This window comes from Falco biarmicus, chromosome Z (assembly GCF_023638135.1).
Source record: "Falco biarmicus isolate bFalBia1 chromosome Z, bFalBia1.pri, whole genome shotgun sequence".
NCBI lineage: Eukaryota > Metazoa > Chordata > Aves > Falconiformes > Falconidae > Falco > Falco biarmicus.
Genome location: NC_079311.1, coordinates 77,478,112 through 77,500,238, shown reverse-complemented (window position 1 = coordinate 77,500,238; position 22,127 = coordinate 77,478,112). Strand labels below are relative to the sequence as shown.

Below are 22,127 nucleotides of genomic sequence, written 5' to 3'. Positions count from 1 at the left end.
GGAAAAGACTATGACATTGCAGTGGGAAGGAAGGAAGGAGCTGTTTACCCTTCATGAAGGGTTTTAAATGTCCAAGAACCACTTGGGTATTTGGAAGTACCAGCCCTGTTCCACAGCTCAAAAATCAGAAAGACTTGGTTGATCAGCTGAATGAGGGCTGGTCATGCATCCTGAAAGTGAGCTGGAGAGCACTTCTCACAGAGAAGCCCACTCCACTTTCTTAATGTGTAAAACCAAAGCAGGGGAGACCAGGTGGAAAGACGTTAGTGTAGGTCATTCTGACTACTTTATATCCTTCCTACTCCTTGTGTTTTTCTCCAACACATCTTTTTTTGGTCTCAAAACTCCTTTTCCTAACAACTTTGGAAAAATCAAGTTATTTAAACTACTCTCAAGGAATTTTATCTCTTTTAAATATCTTATCTCTAGTCTGCTGTGTTTCCGAAGTGTCGAACCAAATCCTGGAGCTAAGAGTGAGAACACTAAGCTCTGCATAATGCAGGTGCCCAGGAGAACAGTAGGCAGACTGGCTGCTATAACAGCTTGTAGCTGTAGAACATCTTCCATTCCAGAAAAGATCCCAAATCTCTTTATGGACTAAGTTGAGAGAAGGTAAAATGCACTATGGACAAGTTGGGAAAAGCTGAAAGAGGCAAAATACTGGTTTTAACTTGGTATCTAGGATAAACAGCCCTGAACTACTCTATATGCATATATAGGAAAGGTAGTCAGAGGTTTTCCTACTTTTTTTAAACATTCTTTCAAACATCTGTGAAACAGGGATAACAAATTCTACCTTTCCTGTAGCACTGGTTCAGAAGAATCAAAACTGCAGACTCTTGCAACATGGCTAGAAAACCCTACAGTTTAGGAAGTTTAATACATTATACTCATCAGCTATTGCATTTCTGCATAGAGGCCAATTGTGTTAGGTGAAGGCTGAAACAAGAACTGGAACCCTGGACTGTGTCTGTGCAGCCTGGTTTCCTTCTGGTAATGATAGGAATGGGGGGTTCTGTCCCTATGACTTTAATAGCCATGATGGCAGCGATCTAATTCAGGAAACATTTTAAGTGTTGGGAGTGGCCAAGAAAAAAACCTTTAAATTGGTGAATCTAAGACACCCTTAACATCTCTCTAGAGTCCAGAGGTGCTTGGTTTATACTTTTGTCAGAAAATAATTTCCCTTGCAGTGTGAGACTGCTTTGCCCATCAAGACCGATTTTTCCTGGGAACCTTATCAGTTATCTTAAGGAATAATAACAGCTAATAACAAGACGGCTATTGGAGTAATCCTGGGACAACTTTAACTTTGCGGAAGCACAGTATAAGGTTTTTTTATTGAAAAAAGAGGAATGGTTATATTCTATATCTCCTACACCTGCCACCTTAATACTTGTCGTCAATGTACATTGCATTATTATTCCAAAATATAGATTCTCTTTTTATTTCTGAAGGTTTCTAGGAATTGATTGCACAAAAAATGTTAAATGGTTTATGTATACCATATGTTTTGGTGGCTGGTTGGATGAGCTGACCTCCCAAGCTCCATTTCATAGTAATTGGTGTGAATTGACAGTTCTGTGATTCACCTACTACTGCTATGCAGCCAAGAGTGCTGCTCTCAATTTGTAAAGTTGAACAGAAAATATGGTTTGCATGACTAATATTCTTATCTAGCATGCTATCCCCTGCAACAAAAATTACAAATATATGGACTGATTTTTATTGAATATCAAAACGGTTTTCTTCCTATATGATTATTTCTCAAAATAATGGAGTACTTTGCTCAAGTTTCCAATAGAAATAATCTTTCCATTCTTCCCCCACCTTAATTTCAATGACAAATTTCTAAGTTTCTCATTTCACATCTTCTGTAAAGCTTTCTAGGGGCTTTTTCCCACTGCCCTTTTTTTCTTGTGTTTTCAGCCTAGTAGGAAATGTTCCCTTTCAATGTAAGTTGAAACCTATGCCTTTCGGAAAAAAGAAGCTAGTCCTGTTTTAGAATAGGGTAGCCAGCGATGCCTGGTAAATCACTGCACTGCAGCTGAGAATTTAGGTTGACAGGATGTGGCCTGGAACACAGGACTGGGAGGAAATCCTGGCTCATCAGGATCTGCTCCCTACTATTGCAGACAACCGCATCACATAATCCCTTTCATAAGTTTATCAAGCCTCATCTTTAAACTAATTAGGTCGTTTGCTCTCACTATCCTTGTTGGAAAGCAGTTCCAGAGCATCACTTCTCTGATGGTTAGAAACCTTTTTCTAATTCCCAAATCAAATTTATTCATGGTCAATTTATACTTATTTGTCCTTGTGCAACATTGTCCTTTATTTTAAATGCTGCTTCTTTTCTCCTTGATATTTACTGTGGGGATGTAGCTAGCAATCCTATCCGTGCTGAGCCTTTTTTTTTTTTTCCATTTTGCTAGACAGACAGAGCAAGCTCTTAGTTGTTGCATAAAACACAAACTTGCTAACATGTTTCTGGTTCCAGGCTTTGTATTGTATCCCTTGGAACACCGGTGTGGGGAATGGTACCCCCTCCTCATGTTGAGGCCTCACAACGGCCTCATATTAATGGCAATTTTAATGTACTCTTTTTCCTGATCTTGACTATTCCTCTGGGCACAGGCTTTGTTAACTGCTGGAGGCAGCATTAGAGCAACACACTGAGATGAAGCCACTGTCCTTCCCTTTTTGCACTTTCAATAAGGAATGTTGTGAGAACTTAAATGAACAGTCTGGAGTAGCAATACTCCTGGACATGCATTTTAGAGTGTTGTAACATGTCCTGTCATGTAACGTTCACTGGATGACCACTGAATTGCTACCTTTCCAGGCAGTCTCTGACCTTGCAAGGACCTACATGGACATTGAATGCTTACCAAAACTAGAAGAAAGAGTAGCTACAAGCTGTTCTGGCTTGCCTTCTCATTCACAAAGCCAAATACAGTGCAAAATGATGTGTGAGGGGAAAGACTAATGCCATGTAGTCTTCCTGCTGTGGCATGTGAGCTGTAAGTAAAGCCTTTACAAGTGGAGTTCTTGTGGAGACACGGTTTCATGAGTTCTGCAGGCATTGTAGCCAAAGGTGTGGTGGTATGGCTGCAGAGTACTTAGCCAAGAACTGTGAAAGTATTAGACATGGTAATGCAGAGCAGATGAGAGACTTTGTGGATACCTGGCTGTGTTGCATGGCAAAGACAAGATGTAGGGTAGCAGTAAATATCAGCCCCCAGTACATTGTGTCAGTGGGTTGTCATTGAAGAGTGCTTTTCAGTTGGACAGACATTAGCATGGTTTGTCAAATGTCATGTTATCACACTGCTGTGTTATACAATAATATATGGATATCAAAGCAATATATTCATACTGCATGAGCTATAGGAGCCAAATTTTGTTCATTTAGCTGTTAAATTTAGTTGCTAAATTCACTCAAAACTGAATCAAGGGTCTACCAAAGTTCCTCATCACCTTTGGGTATGGCATTCTTACAGGATGCATCCTCCTTGGTAATGCATCTCTGAAATCTCTTTGTAGAGAGAGGAGGTGAAAAAGAACAAACTACTGCATGAGTGGAGTCTAAGTGGCATGAAGAAGGTTTGAATGCATGTCGGGGGTTGGGAGGAAGAGATTGGCCTTTCTGAGATGTCCAGTATTAGGGCTCTTTAATAATAGCTGGAACAAGAGGTTTCTGCCTTTCGCTTTTTTGCCCCTTTCCCAAGGAAAGGAATCCTGCTTTTGTAGCTATAGCATAACATTCTATACATCCTGATAAACTTAATATGTTGCAAATAAATCACATGATGATCATATCACATGTTTCAATTCAGGCAGTGAATTACTTTAGAAATACTGGAGAAAGTGGCTGCATACGTTTATTTTGATGAGGATGCTGATCTGCTAGGATTTGTACAAGTACAGAACAAAGACAGACCAGTGACAAGCTAGAGTACAGAGGATGAAAAAATAGTGTGCAATCATATAACTGACAACTCCTATAAAGCATACATATATTAATGTAGTTTTACTATAGGGGCAATTTAAATTCAAATGTTTCCTGACTTCTGATTTGCATTAAAAAAAAAACCACCAAAAAAAAAAAACCAAAAACAAACCACCGCCAAAAAAACCCACAACCACCTCCAAGATAACATCCCTTGAAATCTTGTATTTTCACTCTTTAAGATGTAAGGGGATTTTTATAGTCGGGGGGGGGGGGGGGGGGGGGGGGGGGGGGAGGGGAGGGGAGGGAGGGACATGTATATATATAATCTTTTTTTTTTTTTTTCCTGAGTGTTGGGGGAATATTATTTAGTATTCCTGTGAGTGTTCTGTTATTATGCAGAAGGTATCGTTGTGAGAAATTTGGTTTATCAGCAGAGGTAAAACTAGAGAGGAAATCCTGTGATAAATTAGTTCCATGTTGAGTAATGTTGATTTACTGGAACAAAATATTTAACAAATGCTCAACTCAAAGCTTCTGCAAGCTGATCTACTTGGGTCTTGAAAGGTTCTGTGGCTGTCTGTAAATGGGTTGGTAAGATGCTGGGAGCCCTGTGGGTCACACTTCTAAAGCTGTAATCTCTTGATTTGCCTTTTGGGCTGCTCAGTGAGATCAGATTATAGGTGGCCTTGGAAGCAGACTCTTATGGTGCATTTTTTTAAGACTTCAGCTTGCTAGGCAGGATTCTACTACTTTTCTGGGAAAATGTATTAACTACAAATCATATAAAATCCCACAAAACAAACAAACCCCCCTAAATCTGTGTACAGTGAAAATAACAACTGAAATGTTAAAATGTACTAAATGGGTGTGTAAAATGAGAGATTCAGTCTCATCAAGTGATTACTGTATACACAGGATCACTTTTGGCCCAGAAGTTCCTGAGCCACAAAGCTGGAGACTGAAAATACCCAGAGGAGGCATTATGCACATCCTCTCCTTAACCTCTTCTCGGGGCTTCTGCTTCTGGCCACTGTTGGAAACAGGAAACTGTATGAGACAGACTCTGTCTGACCTACTACCGTCATCCTTATATGATGCTCTAATCCAACTCCTTTTGAAGACAACACTATTTGTTGTTTGGGTTTTTTTTTACACTCATTAAACTCTACTCTCCTACTTTCTGACATCAGCAGGGATTCTCCAGTGAGTTTCAGCCTCCCAGAGATGCTCAGCAGCTGGCTTACTATTTTTAGTGTTCCTGATGGAAAAAATAATAGAGTGAAACCACATCATTAATGTGTGTTTGTTTCCAGGCATCCACTAGCCAGTGATTCATAGACTGGTAACAGGGAAAGTTTTGGTAGGGCACCGTATTCAGGAGGTATCCTAGAAGAGTTCTTTCTTCCAGCTTTTAACGTCTTGGGCAAAATGGCTTCTACTAGTCTCTTTTAAGGAGACTGCTCCACAGTCTGAATACTTTCCCATTGGGAACTGTTTGCTGGTACTCTGTTGGTACATGTGCCTTTATGTTCATTCTTGGTTGAAAGCTTCTCTCATCTGTATTAATTCAGTGGAGAAATAAATACCAAGCAAGGTGTCATATAAACATTTTAAAAACACCCTAGTAGAATTATAACTGCATTTTTATAATTGACTCTCAATTATTTTCCTGAAATTGAGCTTCATAAAATAAAAACATCACACCACTCAGAAAAACTGGCTGGCTGCTCATCTCTGTCCAACCCCTTAAAAACTGTAGGTAATTGCCCAGCTGACCATGGATGGATTGCATTTTAATACAACTTGCCATCCCAGTCAGTAGACATTCTGATTTGTTTTCATTGAGAAAGGTTATTGAAACTGGTTTCTTAAAAGAATGGGTTTCTCTCGGATAAATCAATTTGTTTAACTTTTATGATTCTATCCAACAGCTTTAAACAGGGAGAAGGGGGGGAATGGAAGCCCTCTGAATGAATTTGCTCTTGGGTCAGCATTAACTTTTGTTTATGGTTTCAAGTGACTTGAGTAACAGAAATTCCATGAAGGAGTGATTTGCTCTAAAGGCTGGGAGAGAAAATGATATTTACTTTTACCTTTTGTAGGGTCATAAACTTCCATCTTATAACTTGCAATTGTCCTAAATTGCATAAGAATGTGTGGTCATGATTCTGTTCTAGGCCTGCAAGCGTTTCTCTCTCTTTATGCCTCTCAGTGGAACAGAGAGACAAAAAGCTTGCAGAACTGTCAGATGGAACAGTGACATGAAAGATGTTGGAAAATTGCAGAGTTAAAAGTTTGTGCTGAAAGGCACCCCACTATGTTGTTTCATCTCTTTCTGTCTTTTCGGTCCCTGCCTTTTCTACACTTCCACCTTCAACAGTCACACCTCAGCCATGTTTAAGGGATTATTCCACTATTGTTCCCAAACTTGTAGGATATGAGAAATATTAGGTTCTGTGGTCATGTGCTACACTTATGCATGTAAACTGAAATAAATTGAAACTAAATATATTCTTGACCAACAGATCAGTTAGATGCAAAAGCCACCTTAAGGGCTGTTGGGGTGGAGCAAAGACCAATATTCTCAACAGTCAGGAAGCAGTTCTTATGCTCAGCCTCCATGTTCTGTTGAAATGTTCTGGGGTTACCCCTAGCTGTTATCGTCTGGTATCACCTTGAACAACCTTTCTCCACAACTTGTGTTTATACCTTCAAGGCTTGTAGCTGGTTATTGTTTATCCCCCCTAGCCATCATTTACCTGAATTACACATATTTAGTTCTCTTAATCTCCCCACATAAGTCAGTCCTCCCAGCCCATTAAGAATTTCTATTACTCAACTCGGAATTCCATCTCTTCTTTTCCTTTTTTTTTTCCTTCCTTCCATGTATTTCTGAACACTGTCAGGTGATCATAGCTGACAGGATCACTTTAGATGTGGATTTTCTATTGACAGCACAGGAAGGAGGTGTCTTTGATCTGGAAGTGACATACATGCTACTGGTTGTGACATTGTCCACTGTCATCTAAAAGTGCCTTTTGACATTACTGCCTTCCAGCTTCATATGTCCTGTTGAACATTCAGATATTTGCCTCTGTGGCTGTTCCCTACCTGTATTTTAAGAGCTGAATCATGCAAGGTCTTAGGCATTGCTAATCCTCCCCAATAGTGATTCAGGTGACTGGGCACATTATTAAGGAGCTCAGCACCCTCAAGGATCTGTTGAAATTTATTTTCCATTCCTCTTCATGTGTGAAATCTTCATTGCTGTGCCGTTTCAATCTGAGATCGGATCTTCTTTGCTAGATAGCTCTTCTATCTTGATGCAACTGATGTTAACCATGCACATTCCTTCTGCCAGTCCTCAGTGCTTTGGGAGCTTTCTGTTCATCCAATCTAATATGAATTTATTTCTCAAAGAAAAAAATTCTGCTAGAAGTTGTTTCAAATATTTAACTGAAACAATCTACTATGCACTCAGCATTCACTAATTTTTAGGTTGATCAACAATAACAACAACAAAAGGTGATCAGAATACCTCTGGTAATGATTACTACACACTTTACCTTGTGTTCTATATTCATCAGGAAATTGTACTTCCTCCACTTCACACTGACAAGAGCCCTTTTAAACCCAGTGCACTGAAGCTTTGTAAATTACACAGATCTTGTTATAATTAATTTCAATGTTTCTCTTTCACTTCTAAGATTACATCCTTATATCTTTTGTAAAAATAGGAAGTTTTTGACTGAAAATCACACACTGTTCATTTTTAACTTCTTACCCAGAAATTCAGTCCCACAATAGTGGATGGGAAAGTGCACCTGGATGCAAGGAACAATAGTGTTTCTAGTTTACTTTTGTAAGGAAATCTACTTGGGACATAATGTATTTGTGAGTCTATGCAGGAATACATCCAAGTTTAAGAAAAGTAGACTGATAGGTGTTCATAGCTCTGGATAGGGTCTTGGAAAGTTTTTGTTCAATGCTGACCTTTACTACAAACTATTTGTGTGGGTTTGGACAGGTGGTTAAATCTTCTTCCAGACTTTGCATGCCTTGTCTTGTTCCTAAATAATTTATGTTTAAGCCAGGCTCTTAAAGCAAGCTTGTACAATACAATGATGGCTCAACTTAGAGGTTTTTTATTTTTTTGCCAGTGGAGGTTCTTGTTCTTGGGACCTACCTCTCTTCCTTTGTGCTATGCAGAAAGGACCTTTGAGAAGCCTTTACCATCCTTCTCCTGCTGTACTCCCAGCTTACTTTCTCTCTCATGCACACACAAAGAGTATGTGCCTTGTGGTTCTTGGCCCTAAGTAGATAGCAGTCTGTTGATTAAGAAGATTACTTCATCTCTGGCTGCTTGCAGAAGAACTTGATCCTACTTCATGCTATTCCACTGCCTATAGTTAATGAAAAAGTCAAATTGAGAAAGAAGGGTAAGGAGAAAGAAATAGAAAAGACAATACTTGATGCTACTAACATCAATTAGAAGATAGAAGAAACTATTCAAAGTCAAAACATATGGAAAACAGCATCTGGTTATGGGAGCCTGGATGTTAATTGTTCTGACAGCTAAAATTTGTCTCCAGAAATCTCATGAAGCCAGGTGGTATTGCAGAGTTTTTCTCTGGCTCATATTGTGACTCTTGCAAGTTTCTGGAGACTTCCAGTCTCAGGATGATCATCTTGCAGCAGCAGCTGCTGCTTAAAGATTTTCATTTCTGTATCAGCTGGAATCATGAAAGACATTCTTTGTGGGTCTGGATTCGATTTGTAATATAAAAGTCCTAAGGTGGCTTCAGATGCACTTACCTGAACTTAAACTTAACAAAACCCTGTGGAACTTAGGAAAGAGATTATAATGTTTTTCTGTTTACAGTTCTTACGCACAAGGTGAAAAAAACTTGATCATAAGTAATAGAAAGGTACTGAGGTTGATTTTGAGAGGTGTCTTAAAGGTTCCACTCTGAATCTGAACTTCTTGAATTGGAAAAATGTGGCTTGGCACAATTGTAAGAACAATAACTCTATAGAGAGATATTAAACAGTCTGTTTCTGAATGGGCTAGAAGTTGTTTAATAATAGCTCTTTCCTGCAGTTGTTTCAGTGCCTTCTGCTTTCAACCTTGAGCTGGAAATGTCAGAAGTCTCTATTGACACATGTGCCCTATCTCAGAAGAAAGAATATGAAGCTATTTGGAGCGCATACAAGTTTGCACTTAGAACAGGTTACTTGTATGTTCCCAAGACAAAAGCATAAATAACTGATCATATGATGGTGCTATTAAGAAGATATTCACTGCATGGCCCTGACATTTTTTTTAAGGTTGGAAATACCAACTTTTCTTATGTTTTTAAGTGCAAACAAGTTTCCTGCACACAGAGTTGATGTTATTTTCCAAGAAATATCTGTTCCTCACCCTGGTTGAAAATAATGAGCACTTGAAAAAAAAAAAACCCAACCAACCAAAAAAAACCCAAAGAGCCCTATGCGGATGCAGAAAGTCAAGGCTTGGGAAAAGTTGTATGTGGTAGAACAGTTTAATCTGTTTGGAGATGGTTTTGGTTTAGGTTTACTTTACTGAGATTCAAGGCATTCCAAATGAATGTTGTTTGGCAGTAAAACAACCTCTGGAGACTACTTCAGAATTCTTGAAAAAGTCTCCCCAAAAAGAAGTGGATATAAAAATCAAAACAAAATGAAGAGAGGGAAAAGTTTCTGGAACAACTAAGTGTTTTAGAAAATCTACTGAGGTATTCAGATGCTGCTAACAATAGTAAGAACTTGAAAGGCAGGACCCAGAACAGCAAGTACAGAGTCTAATTAATGCATGTGCTCTAAGTAGGTTTAACCCATAACTGTCTGAAGGCAAGCAGTAGTGCTTCAATAGCAAGATTGTTTTTCATTACATTCCTGACTTTCACCAGTAAATAGCAAGGCGATAACCCCACCTTCCATATTTCTTTCACTTATCATCACCCTGGAAACAAGAAATCTTGAAGATTTAATGACATAGTTTTATAGGGTTTTTTTCTGAGGCTACAATATTAAATGGGTAACACCAATATGTTGACTTTTTCTCTGAAGTAATAGGAAAGTTGGAATGAGCCAGGCTTAGAGGTGATCAGAATTCTGACTTGACGTTTCCTTACTGAGTAGAAGCTGAAACCTACTTACTCTTATCCTTACTTAAGCGTTCCCTAGAGTTTGGCTTTGACTTTTACATCAGTGGTTTAGGTAAACCTAAACTTTAAATTAAAAAAAATGCCATAATTTCTTGATGGATAGGGCCTGAGGGCATGCATGTCTCCTTACAACATGGAGTCCACAGTTAGAGAAGCTGAACTGAGGCTGGTGTGTTTAAAAGTAAGTTTTCTACTGTAATTCAAATCATCAAATATTTTCAGGCCCTGTTAGGCACACCAGCACTCTCTTTGGTAGACAACTACCTTAACCAGTAATCAACATTCATATTTCTCTAATGGGATGTCTATTTATTTATGGTTTACTGTGCATACAGAAATTAGACACTTATTCTGGGAAATAAAATTCTTTAGATGACTAGACTTGCAGAAACTTGAGCAGCCAATCTTGGGTTGACTTGGGCTCAGATGATCAAAAGTATCTCAGAAGTTTCAGGATAAAATTTAAAACTGAAATGTTGGCAGTTATGGGAAAACAGGACCTGGCATATGCTATGTCAAATCAATGGTTCATTCTGTACCTTATCTTGAGTTTACCAGTCCACAGAGGATGGTTCAAAGCAACTTGCAAGGAACCTGTGAGAAACTTATCATTGTGTGAGTCAGAGCCAGAAACTGTTCCCTCATCCTGGGAGTAAAAGGTCTGAGATTTCCAATTCTGCCGTGTGATGGAGGCAAGGTAGCTCTGGAGTTACTGAAGAAAGGGAGATAACCCTTAGGGGTCTGCCAGTGACAGTGCACTCTGCTCTGATGTGTAGAAGCCCTGGGCTTGAGACCTTGTTTCACTGATTCAGATTACAGTCTGGACTACTGACTGTCCTGGAATAAGCTTCTTTTGCTGTAGGATTGCATCAGAAATTGTATTATTGTTATGGTTTAACCCTATCTGGCAACTAAGCACCAACACAGTCACTCACTCACTCCTCCTGTTCCCCCTGGCAGGAGGGGGATGGGAACTGGGGGGACAAGGGTAACTCAAGGGTTGACAGAACAACAATTTAATAAATGAAATAAAATAATAAATAATAACAATAATGATGATGAAAAGGAGAGAGAGATGGAGAGGAATAAAAACCAAAGAGAAGAGGGGTGAAAAATAAACCTAAGTGATGCACAATACAATTGCTCACCACCCACTGACTGATGCCCAGCCAGTTCCTGAGCAGTGATTGGCCTTCTCTGGCCAGCCCTCCCCACCAGTTTACATACTCTATATGATGTTCGATGGTATGGAATATCTCTTTGGCTAGTTCAGGTCAGCTGTCCTCGCTGTGTCCCCTCCCAATTCCCTGTGCCTCTCCAGCCCTCTGGCTGGCAAAGCCTGAGAAACTAAAAAGTCCTTGACTTAGTATGAACATTGGGTAGCAACAATTGCAAACCTCAGTGTATTATCAACATTGTTCTCATACTAAATCTGAAACATAATGTTGTACCAGCCACTGAGAAGAAAAAGTAGCTATTCCCAGCTGACAACAGGACAATCATAGGGCTAAGAAATGATTGTTAACAAAATATTTCATTGAAACTTTCCATGAGAAATTTTGGTCTTTTAAAAACTGGTGTTTTCATTAAAAACCTACTTGTTATAAAAAATCAAGATGAAACTATTGTCTGTGTTTTGTTGAAATGCTTACATACACTAACACATACTCGAGTCCCTTTGCTGTCTGCCTGGACACTGCTAAATGTAATTAAGCCCTGCTTAGTCAAAGGAAGGGCTCTGATTTGAATTTTGCATATCCATGTCTCATTTTGAAATGCATTGTAAGTGAGCTAATATTCTGTAAACATGATTAATTTATGTGTTTTCAGATTTGGACTCTTAAAATTGTTGTTTGTTTTTTTTTTTAATATTGGTTCATGGGTTTATGTGAGTGTGCCTTATGTATGCTTTTACATACAGTCCCCTATCAAGTTATCTATAGTAGGAAAACAGCAGCATCATAATAGTTAATGGAAGATAACATAAGAGGAGAAAGAAAATTAGCATTCCACACAGCAGGGCATTTCGGATGTTAATCTGCCTTGTAATATAATTGACAGGGAAGCAGATATCTGGGAAGATGTTTATTCCTATCTTTTTCCCTAAACAGTTAGTGTTCAGTAGTTATGCAGCAGGGGAGATGGAGAAAAAGAAAGTTCTAGCCAAGTGAATGTTCTTTACCTGCAAAGACGTTAACTTTCATCAGAAGGTAGTTAATCACTGAGAGAGAAACAGATGAAGAAATTGGATAAAACATTTCCAGTTCCAAAAGTCTTTATTGATTGTGTCCCCCTCAAGAAAATTCAGCTCAATCTCTGAAACCCTCAAGTGATTAAACCTTGGGCAGTCCACTGTAGACAGAGCAAATGAGAATTGTTTCAAAACCAGACATGTAGAGCTAGGATAGTTAAAGTGAAAAAGGGTTCTTTTTTCACTTTGAAATCCTAGCTGGGAGACATCATTCAAGGTGTTGATTTTAAGGAAAGAGTTTTCTTAGGTGTTACAATCTTTCTCTGTGTAACAGATCCCTGAAATCTTGAAGCAAGCAACTGTTATCCTCAGGGGAAAGGCTCTTTTAAATAGAAACCTAGAGCTTGGAAGATGGGGAACAGGTCTCTGGTCCACCACAGGTAACTTGTACAAGCTGATCTAAAAGTTTCAAAGGCAATTAAGCACAGAGAGACTGAAACATCACTAAATGGGATGCTCAGACCTGTGACCAGCTGAGAGCTCCGATTTCCCAGAGATGCAAGCTTTTAGCTCTCAAAGCAGCTCATTTGCAAGACTGTAGCTATTCTTACCAGTACTAACATGTGGTTTAAGGTATACGATATTACTACTTTCCTCCATTTTCTGTATGAAGCATGAAGATCTTGGATAGTTCTGCTTGAACTGCAGTTTGCTTTCTTGAACTCCACAGTGTGCTGCTGGAGTAAAGCCCTTGGCTTCTTTGCCTTGGGTTTTTGGGAACTTAGGTACATTAAAGGCGATAGGGGGGAAAGGTCTACAGTAGGAGAAACTATGAACAGATTCCTTTGTTCGTTCTTGCATAATTATTCATACAAGGGTTTTGAAGAATAGTAATTGTTCACCATTCAGTGTGCTATCCAGGAATCTTAACATAAAACAACATAGGAAGGTCGATTTAGGAAACTCACCATTAAAGTCAATTAATATTATTGTAACTAAAAGCATGAAGCTAATTGACTCAAAGAAGAAAAAAAAAAACCAAACAAACAAACAAACAAAAAAAACCAAAAATCCTGACAGCCCTGTGATAGTTTTATCTTTTCTTGGGCAATGATTCTGATTTTAATTATCCTTACAGGTATCAGAAAGGGTGTAGTCTCAGAAGTTATCAGCTGTCAGCTGAGCTGTGATAACTGGTTGAGTGCATACTCTATAATCATAAATGTATGTGAATCAAAAACTGGTTTAGACCACTTGAACCAACCTGCTCAAAACCTATGGTTACCCTAACTACTCTGGATTATCACCAGTTCAGCTCGAATCACTGTCTGAGCCCAGGATCCTTCTAAGAGAGGCAGTATATTGATTATGGGTCAAATCAGGAACTTTGTTTTATGGCGGTGTAATTGCATAGTTCTGTTGAGTTACATGAGAGCTCTCCCCTTGACTGGATTTACACCCCTGAACTCAGTATCTGCTTTAGCTCTTGGCTTTTGTCCAAGAGTCTTAAAGCACCTAACAAACTTCTAAATTTTCCCTGATAATGCCAAAGAGTAAACACGGGCACAGAAAGATTAAAGGCCCCTTCTCCAAAGCCTGTCAAAGTATACAAGCATTTTTTCATTAGATTTAGACTGGACCTTTAATACCTTGTTTGGACAGACAAAGAATACCTGGAAATTATCTTAGACAATGCCTCTGGATCTAGATGTTAAAGGCATGCTTTGCATGAGGTTATATAGTTCTAAAATAAAATCATAAGATGTCACCAAAAGACATCATGCAAAGAAAGAGTCATAAGTCACCAAGTGCTTGTTCTTTGATCTAAACAATGGGCAAAGAGGAGAAACTGTGCTGGGATACCTGTGGCTGTCTGCCAGAATAAAAAAAAAAAAAGAAAGAAAGAAGGAAAATTACAGTTATTAATCTGAATATATATAATATAAATATAAATTATATATATATAAATATAGATCTCCAGTGTCCTTCATCTCCCATCACATATAACAAGGATTAATTAAGGTACAGATAATGCATATACTTGAGGTAACTGGGAAATTAGAAGTAGCAGGTGGAATCTAATGCGGTGAACATGCAAACTTCAAGCTAAAAGCCTGCACCAGAGATGGTTGTGCATAGTTCTTACACCTGATGTAGAGAATAGGCCTTTCCAGAGGTTTATTCCTCTCCTGTATGCTAAGTTAAATGAATGCCTTGTCATTGATGGTAGACCCTAAGATAACTAATTTTAAATAGCTAAATTTGAGTTAGATGACCACTGGTTTTTAGCTGGTCAGAGCTACTTGACTGATTTAAAGTGACTGACAGTCACCTGATTCACTGAAGTGATAAACACCAAGATGTCATGAGAAGACTTGTTTTCATTTGTCCCAGGATGAACTGAGTACCGGTGGGGTGAAGTAACATTTTGTTTCTAGAATTATTCTGTTCAGCTCAGACTGTGTCCTCTGACCATTTTTCCTCCCAGGCTTTTGCAAAATCTTCATGAGACTTATTGTGTTGTTGAAGTTTGTGTAAGTGTGATCATTATCCATCTGTATTCCATGCAATTATTATTTACATTATTGAATTCCCTGGAGGTAAAATTAAAATGGAGCTTTTAATTTTTTTTTACCCCTATCTCAAGCTCTTGTTTTTGTTTCCCTTTTCTCTTTAACAGCCTTGTTTCCCAGGAGACTACTTGGTACGTCCTCATGTTTCCAAGACACTGTAGTTCAATAGGTTGAGAGTTAATTGCCAGCTGGGAGTTTCCAGATGTTTATGCACTAGCCCAAAGAGCTGTCCGCTGGTAGCAAATAAACATTTGGAAAGACATAATCCAAACAAAGCATCATTTAGCTGATTGACATATGTCTGGAAAACTTGGTATGTTTGAGAGAAATGGAACTGAAATTAGGAACAGCTAAGAGCAAGTCATTCATTATCAATAATTAGTCAATTAGATTTTTTTGTTCAAATTCAGATATGATTCTCAAGCACTGTACTCCCTCAGTCATTATCACCCACACAAGTAGATGACAGAAATAATGCATAGTCTTCACTCTATCTTTCCTTAAGAGATGTGTTCAGAAATATGCATTATACTGTTGAACATAGGCTGTTCCAGGGGGCTGGATGGTGCGAATGATTGGTAATGGAATATGAAGCTTTTCACACAGAAGTCCAGATACACATCCAGCAAGAAGAGCTGATAGGAAGTGAGCAATCAGGTTGAGCTGCTTAACAGTTTACTAGCAAAATATTTTGGGTTTTTGTTTGGTTCTTCCCCTGTGCTCCCCACACCCCCCACACCCCCACCCCCCCACCCAGTGAAATGGGTGGTTCTATACACAATCAAAACTGTCAGTGGGGAAAACCGATTGTTCTGAAATTATTTTCCATCCGGGAAATCAAAATTTTAAAAAACACCTTTTCTCACCAGTTTCACTTTTCTCTGTAAAACCCAATATTGCTGCTCCATATGACGTTATTTCAAGACCTGAGTGTTCAGTGCTCTGTTCTTTAAGCAACGTTCTTCGGGAAGCAAGAATCCTTTGGAGGGCTCATATGAATGCACATTGAAAGATGTAGCATAGGAAAAGCAACACCTGAAAGAGGTGCTATAGTTGTAATTACATTAAGCATCACAATACAAAGGATGAATCAAGTATTTTGATGTATCTAAGGGAAGGGGGCGGGGGAAGGCGGGAAAGAAATCTTACTGCCTTTCGTCGCAATGCACAAGGAACTGAAATATGGAAATTCTTGCAGGATGGAATAACAGATATGTATTGTTTCATCACAAGCCATATGTTAATATTTTTGAAAAATTCTACTCTAGCTGATAGTTGATGCTGGGTTAGTGCCTTGTAAAGCAATCTTGTGATAAGCACAAGGAAGACAAAAGAACCCCCATGAACTGGGCTTTTAAGGTTCAGGTTTGAGGCTTATGAACATTAAGCTCTACTTTATTCCAGCTGGCCACTGCTAGGATGGAACTTCTTACTGTCTCTAAGCAATCAGGACACTTACTTAAAGCAAATGAAGTATTATTTTTCCTGAATGAATTACTTCTTACACAACAAGAGTGGGATAGAGTGTAATTCATGTGCATAGAATATTTTTAAGGAGAAAGGAAATACCTAAAAAAAAAAAAAAAAAAAAAAAAAAAGAAATTGTCCCTGAAAAACATGTTTTTTTCTTTGTCTGACCGTATGAGAGACCAGATTATTTCTTTTCAGTTTATAAGTCTTTTTACCCTTAACACCCTCTTTGGGAAATTGGAGATGTTTGGATGCCTTCTAGTAAGTACTGTTTCTTGGAGTTTGGTAGTTCTACTACTTTTACAAACATGTTTGGAGAGGACTTAACAGAGGTTTCTCCCTGATGAGAACTTCCACCCTCAAACTCCACCCCCCACCCCCACCCCCCTTCACATGGATCTCGGACAGAAACTTTGATCCTTCAAAGAGGAGCAGTCTCCTGTCTATTCAGTTTGAATTACAGTCATGATATGGTAGGAGTTGCAGGACACTGTTACCCTGAACTGTTGTCATGACCATCACAATAAGGAGAAAAATATAGCTATCATTATGGGAGCTTTACACTGCATAGTTTATCTCTATAACAGTGCACTATGATGTGCCTAATTAGACTGTATCAGCTGCTCCACGTCTGCTACTAAAGGGAGACTTTCTTATTGTGTCTAGTCAAGAGAGAGCTCTCAGCCTGTGATTTAACACTGAAATTAAATTTAAGCATAGTTTCCCATTTGATTAGCAGGCTATGGTTGACTTTTAAGGATCCTTTTCAACCCATTAGTTCTACTAGCTGTAAACTCTCTGCCACAGTTTCTTCCTCTTCTCTGGTAGATGCAGACTAACTCGAAACTCATCCATTTAAAGTTAGAGGGGAATGAATCCAAATAATTCCAATTAGAGTATGCAAACTTTTGCTGCTGTTCAGTCTGCTTCCTTAATTGTCAACTTCCACTTCTGAGTCTCAATTATTGAGACATAATAAACGTGGTTGGCTTGAATAAACTGAAAGGAACAAGACCTTCAGAAAGCAATATAGAGTAAGAAATAGGGCAAAAATAAGGGTTGGGTTTTTTCCACACCAAATTGGAACATTCATCCAGATCCAGCTTGTAGCTTCATTGTGTGAAGAGTAGGGTGACTTCCACAAAACAATTTTTAAGAAAAAAAAAAAAAAAGTACACACACACACACACATATTTATATATATATATATGTATGTTTGTTTATAGAAAAAAAAATCTCCCTAGTCTCTTGGCCATACTAATATATTTAAAGCATTATAAAGAAGAGAAGAATGAGCATATATTTCTTCAGTAATATTGTTTAAGGAACCAACCTTGATAAAGCAGTGAACATTGTATGAACAAAAAGTTCATAGTGGTGATCAGAGATGAAAAAAAGTTCATAGTCTACTGTGTGCTTACCTGTTGCATACTTCTTATATGCATGAGGAAAAGGTGGGTGGGTCAAGGTGAGGTTGTGGGACACATTTGTTTCTTTGGCAGTCTCTCTGTACTTGTGTTGTTCTTGGAATATGCCCACAGTTTGATGGACATGCTCCCTAAACCCTGAAAGATCTGATACCTCCATTTCAAGGAGCTGGCGAGGTTGCAGACATTCTGTAGTAACTAAAGAGAAAATGTCCTCTGCATAACAAGCATTTCTTTTGCTGCAGGAACTGGCAGGTTTTCAGTATACTGCAGTAAGAAGGAATAGTCTGATCACATCATACACACACACAACCGGTGTAAGACATAGCAACCGATCAGTTTTATCAGAAGGCAAGCGTGGATGTGGGGAGAGAAATGTTTTTTCTCTGCCCTACCATGAGAGGTCTTTAGCCTTTGCAGTTTATAAGACAACTTTTTTTAAAGAATCAGGAAAGTGATCCACTAGAGCATCTCTGAAGTTCTAATGTTCTGTAAAGCGACATGGATGTTTTGCACTGATTGACTGGGCTTTGCTGTGATTGTCTGTATGAATGGTTGGAAGCCAATGAGCCCTTGCAGCAGCAAGTGCAGTGAAGTGGCTTTCTGGTGTGATGCAAACAGGGAGACTACTTGTAGATGCAAGTCAGGCTAAACAATAGGTGTTGTCCTCTGCAGTGGGAAGTCCTAAGTCCTTGTATGCCTTTAAATTAAACACTGGGTACAAAAGAAGGGCATGAGACCTTCAGCGTGATGTGGCAGTTATGTGGCTTATTCCCAGTGGTGCTGCTGGAGCAGCAATGGGATCTCATTACCCCACCTTGCCACCATGTGAGTTCTTTGGGATCCCTAACCCTGTACAACCCTCTGTTTCCAATGGTTAAACATGTATTCAAGCAAGAGTAAGCACTCATGGCCACACTGTTGCTCACTTCATCAGGGCTCAGAGGAAGTGATGATAGTTTCATTTCTTGACTCTTTACTACTGACCTACTAAGGAGATATTTTTATTATTGATTTACTGGGAATGAGGTGATGACAAGAATGTGGTTTGCTCTGTGTCTCAATTTTAAGCAGATCCTCTTTGAAACATTGCTCTTACTGAGGTTTTGCCTTTTGTTTACAGGCTGTGCCTTCTTAACATACTGCGAAAGGGAGTCTGCTCTAAAGGCCCAGAGTGCACTGCATGAACAGAAGACACTTCCAGGGGTGAGTCCAGATTGATAACTTTTTTTTTGCTATTATTTTTTTTATTTACAACTATAAAGGGTTGTATATGGAGTTCTTGTCTTGGGTTTGGAACACTAATGTCTCCGGTTACTTGCATGATTCACTATTTGCATTGTGCTAATAAAATCAACTGAACCATCCAAACAGTTTCCATGCAAAAAATGAAAACATCTCTGCTCTTACTGGGAGTCAGAAAGCAGTACTTAACTGGTTATGGGCTCGATTCTATCAGATTTACTCAGCTGAGGGAAGGTTTTAGGGTTCTGACTACTACAATGAAATATTAGAAATGTTTCCCAGGTGTTATGTCTTACTATATTTTTCCTCTGAAGCAAGGTGTGGCAGCAAGAAATCAAGAAACAGATCACATTATTGAGTTATTACAGAATGAAAACATATTCCTGATGACAAAGTGGTTTGACTCAGTTACTTTAGTATTCAGGCAGCTGTAGCAGATTGGAAAGGCGGTGAGACAAGGAGAAAAGAGAGAGAGGAGAGACGAACACAAGATAATGAGGAAAATTATTCACATGAGCAAGATCTAAGGTTCAGACAACACAAGCAGAACAAAAATTAGAATCAGCATTATGTGGGGAAGACCTGCCCTGCTGGGATGGCTTTCCAGTTTAGCAGTAACCGGGAGGAGGGAGAAAGAAAGAGACTATTTAGATTCAGCCAGGGTACATGGATTCGAAACAGCTGAGTACAGTACTCCTGTGGCTAGAATAGGGCTGGTTTCACAATGACACAAAAGTCAGTGATCAAATAATTAAAAGTGGGATCCTGAGGATTCCAGGTTGCATCTGAACTGAGAGGAAATTGAACCCAAAGTCTGCCTTTATTAGTTGGTGTTGAATGACTGAGTCCTGCATACCCATAACCTACCTTTCCACAAAACAAGATACATCAGTTGCTCTGTGTGGTTGATGGAAGTGTTGATTCTGCTCTGCTTGTTTCCATCATCCCAGGTCTATTTACCTATCTTTATGCCACCTTTCCAGTATGAAGATGCCCATGCACTTGCTCATCTACATCTATCTTTGCTTTAAAGGCCATACCTTATGTAAATATATAAATACTTCATTCCCTAAAAATAAATTTCTGTCAGCTGACAACTACCTCTGAATTATTTTTTTTCTAGACACTTGTTTAGCTACAGATTGAAAGTAGCATAAGTTTTGGTGGGATTTCAGTTTGGGGTTTTTCTTTCCCCGCCTTCCCCCACCCGGCTTCTGACAGGTGATGTTTTCTTTTTACTTATCTCTCCTCTGATAGAACTGGATGTAAAAGAAATGAAAATATTTTGAATAAGGATGTTTCAGGTAACCTTTTACCTGAGATTTTCTGAAATATGTTTGAAATTCAAAATCAAACTAGATTTTGAAACATGCTAGAAACTAGAAAACTAGAAACATGCTTGTGATGAATAAGGTGGTGTGTATTTTAAAAATACTATCTGGAATTCCAGTTGTTTTCACTGAGACTGCTGGCTCTCCTCATTAGGAACCAGACCACTCACATGTGGAGCTCATATCTTCTTTATAGGGTTAAAATCTCACCCTGAAGTTGTATTATGCAAATATCTTCAAGAAGACAGTGGGTCAGTGAGTGAGGGCTCAGAACTGGGGAGGGAGGGCAAGTGATGATATATCCACAGTTCTGAATTTCATTCTGTGTCTTAGAGATTTCATATCACAAAACTCTTAAAGTCGAAACTGTTGTTGGACAGTGGAAAAATTCAACCAGCTTTTGCATTAGGATCAAGACTTCCTTCAGAGGTTATGCTGACTGATTCCAGACTACAGGCAAAACACTTCTTCCTTGGTTTATGTAATTTCCATCACATATAGCCCATACTGAGCATGATGACTTCAGAAAGCTTTTTTGTTTTGTTTTACACTTAGAGGTGACACATCAGGATCTGATTGAATTGAGAATAGTGAATCCTCTGTCTAAAATAGCAACCAGGTTTTTGAGAGTTCTGAGCACTGATTTCTGCCATCCCTTCCATTTCCAGTTCTCTTTGTCTCAGGATAAAGGTTTACTTTCCACCAGCAAACCCTCTGCATACAGCTTTCTGCCAAGTTTCTAAAATCATCTTCTGAATGATCTCACTGTAGTTTATTTAAGGAAACCAGTCTTGTCTCTTGATAAACTATCGTGCCTGGATCTGTTTTATGGTTTCTGTGTGAGTAGCAAAGAATTATTTATGACTTACCTGACTGTTCTTGATAACATGCACCAACAATATCAAGCATAGTTCATCACCATAAAATAAAAAGCACTTGTAAGGTCAGGGGTCTAAGTCCTCATTCACATGAGTTCACAAATGACACATATATAACACCTTCTCTTGACCCTCTGCTGTCTGTGACATAAACGGCAGTACTTAGGAGGTATCAAAAATAATTAACAAGTCTGCTATAACAAAAAAAGAAAATAGTACTACAGTGATCTGTTGAATCAAGACACTTCTTTCCCATCCCCCAGAAAACTGTATTTGCCTGCTCTTGCAATACTGCTGTGGTTTTTGTACTATAAAACAGAGAACTGAGTCATTTTTAATAGTATGCACATGAATGTTAATGTATGGAAATAGTGAGGCATGAGGACTTTGTGTCCAGATTTCAGACGCCTTGCTCTTAGCTATGTATCACTTTGTTTTTAGTGGAGTGGCTACATGCACATATTTTACAGTAATTACTTTCTGGATGTGCTTTGTAAGATGACAGAAATATGTTTCACATATTTCTATGTTATATGTGGGACATAAAGTCATCTTGTCGAATAATCAAAAGACTTCCAAGCAGGTATGTGTTGATTAATAAAGTCTTTACAGCACTTTGTTTTGGGGCGGGAAGGAATCATGATAGATATTTTGAAGCAATGAGAATGGAATGTAAACCATAAAATTATTAGTTGAATACTCTTTATCTAAATGAATTAGGCTGTTTTGGGCAGTTGGAAATTGTCTTGCCTAAAATGGAAGGTTAACGTAGCAGGGTGTGTGTGTGTGTGTAAAGAGCGCTTTGCAAGTGTCAGGCAATTCAGATTTTAGTGTTTACTTGTGATTGTTTATTTTACATATAATAGAGT

General features: G+C 38.7%; 1 protein-coding gene across 9 annotated transcripts in view; it reads left to right on the top strand.

The window, feature by feature from the left end:
- Positions 1–22,127, top strand: part of CELF4 (CUGBP Elav-like family member 4) — a 723,065-nt gene that overhangs the window by 74,200 nt on the left and 626,738 nt on the right. For all 9 annotated transcript variants that reach the window (XM_056325512.1, XM_056325515.1, XM_056325511.1 and 6 more), the window contains exon 2: positions 18,928–19,010. In XM_056325512.1, the coding sequence (XP_056181487.1) occupies positions 18,928–19,010 (83 nt within the window). The remainder of the gene's footprint in view (positions 1–18,927; positions 19,011–22,127) is intronic.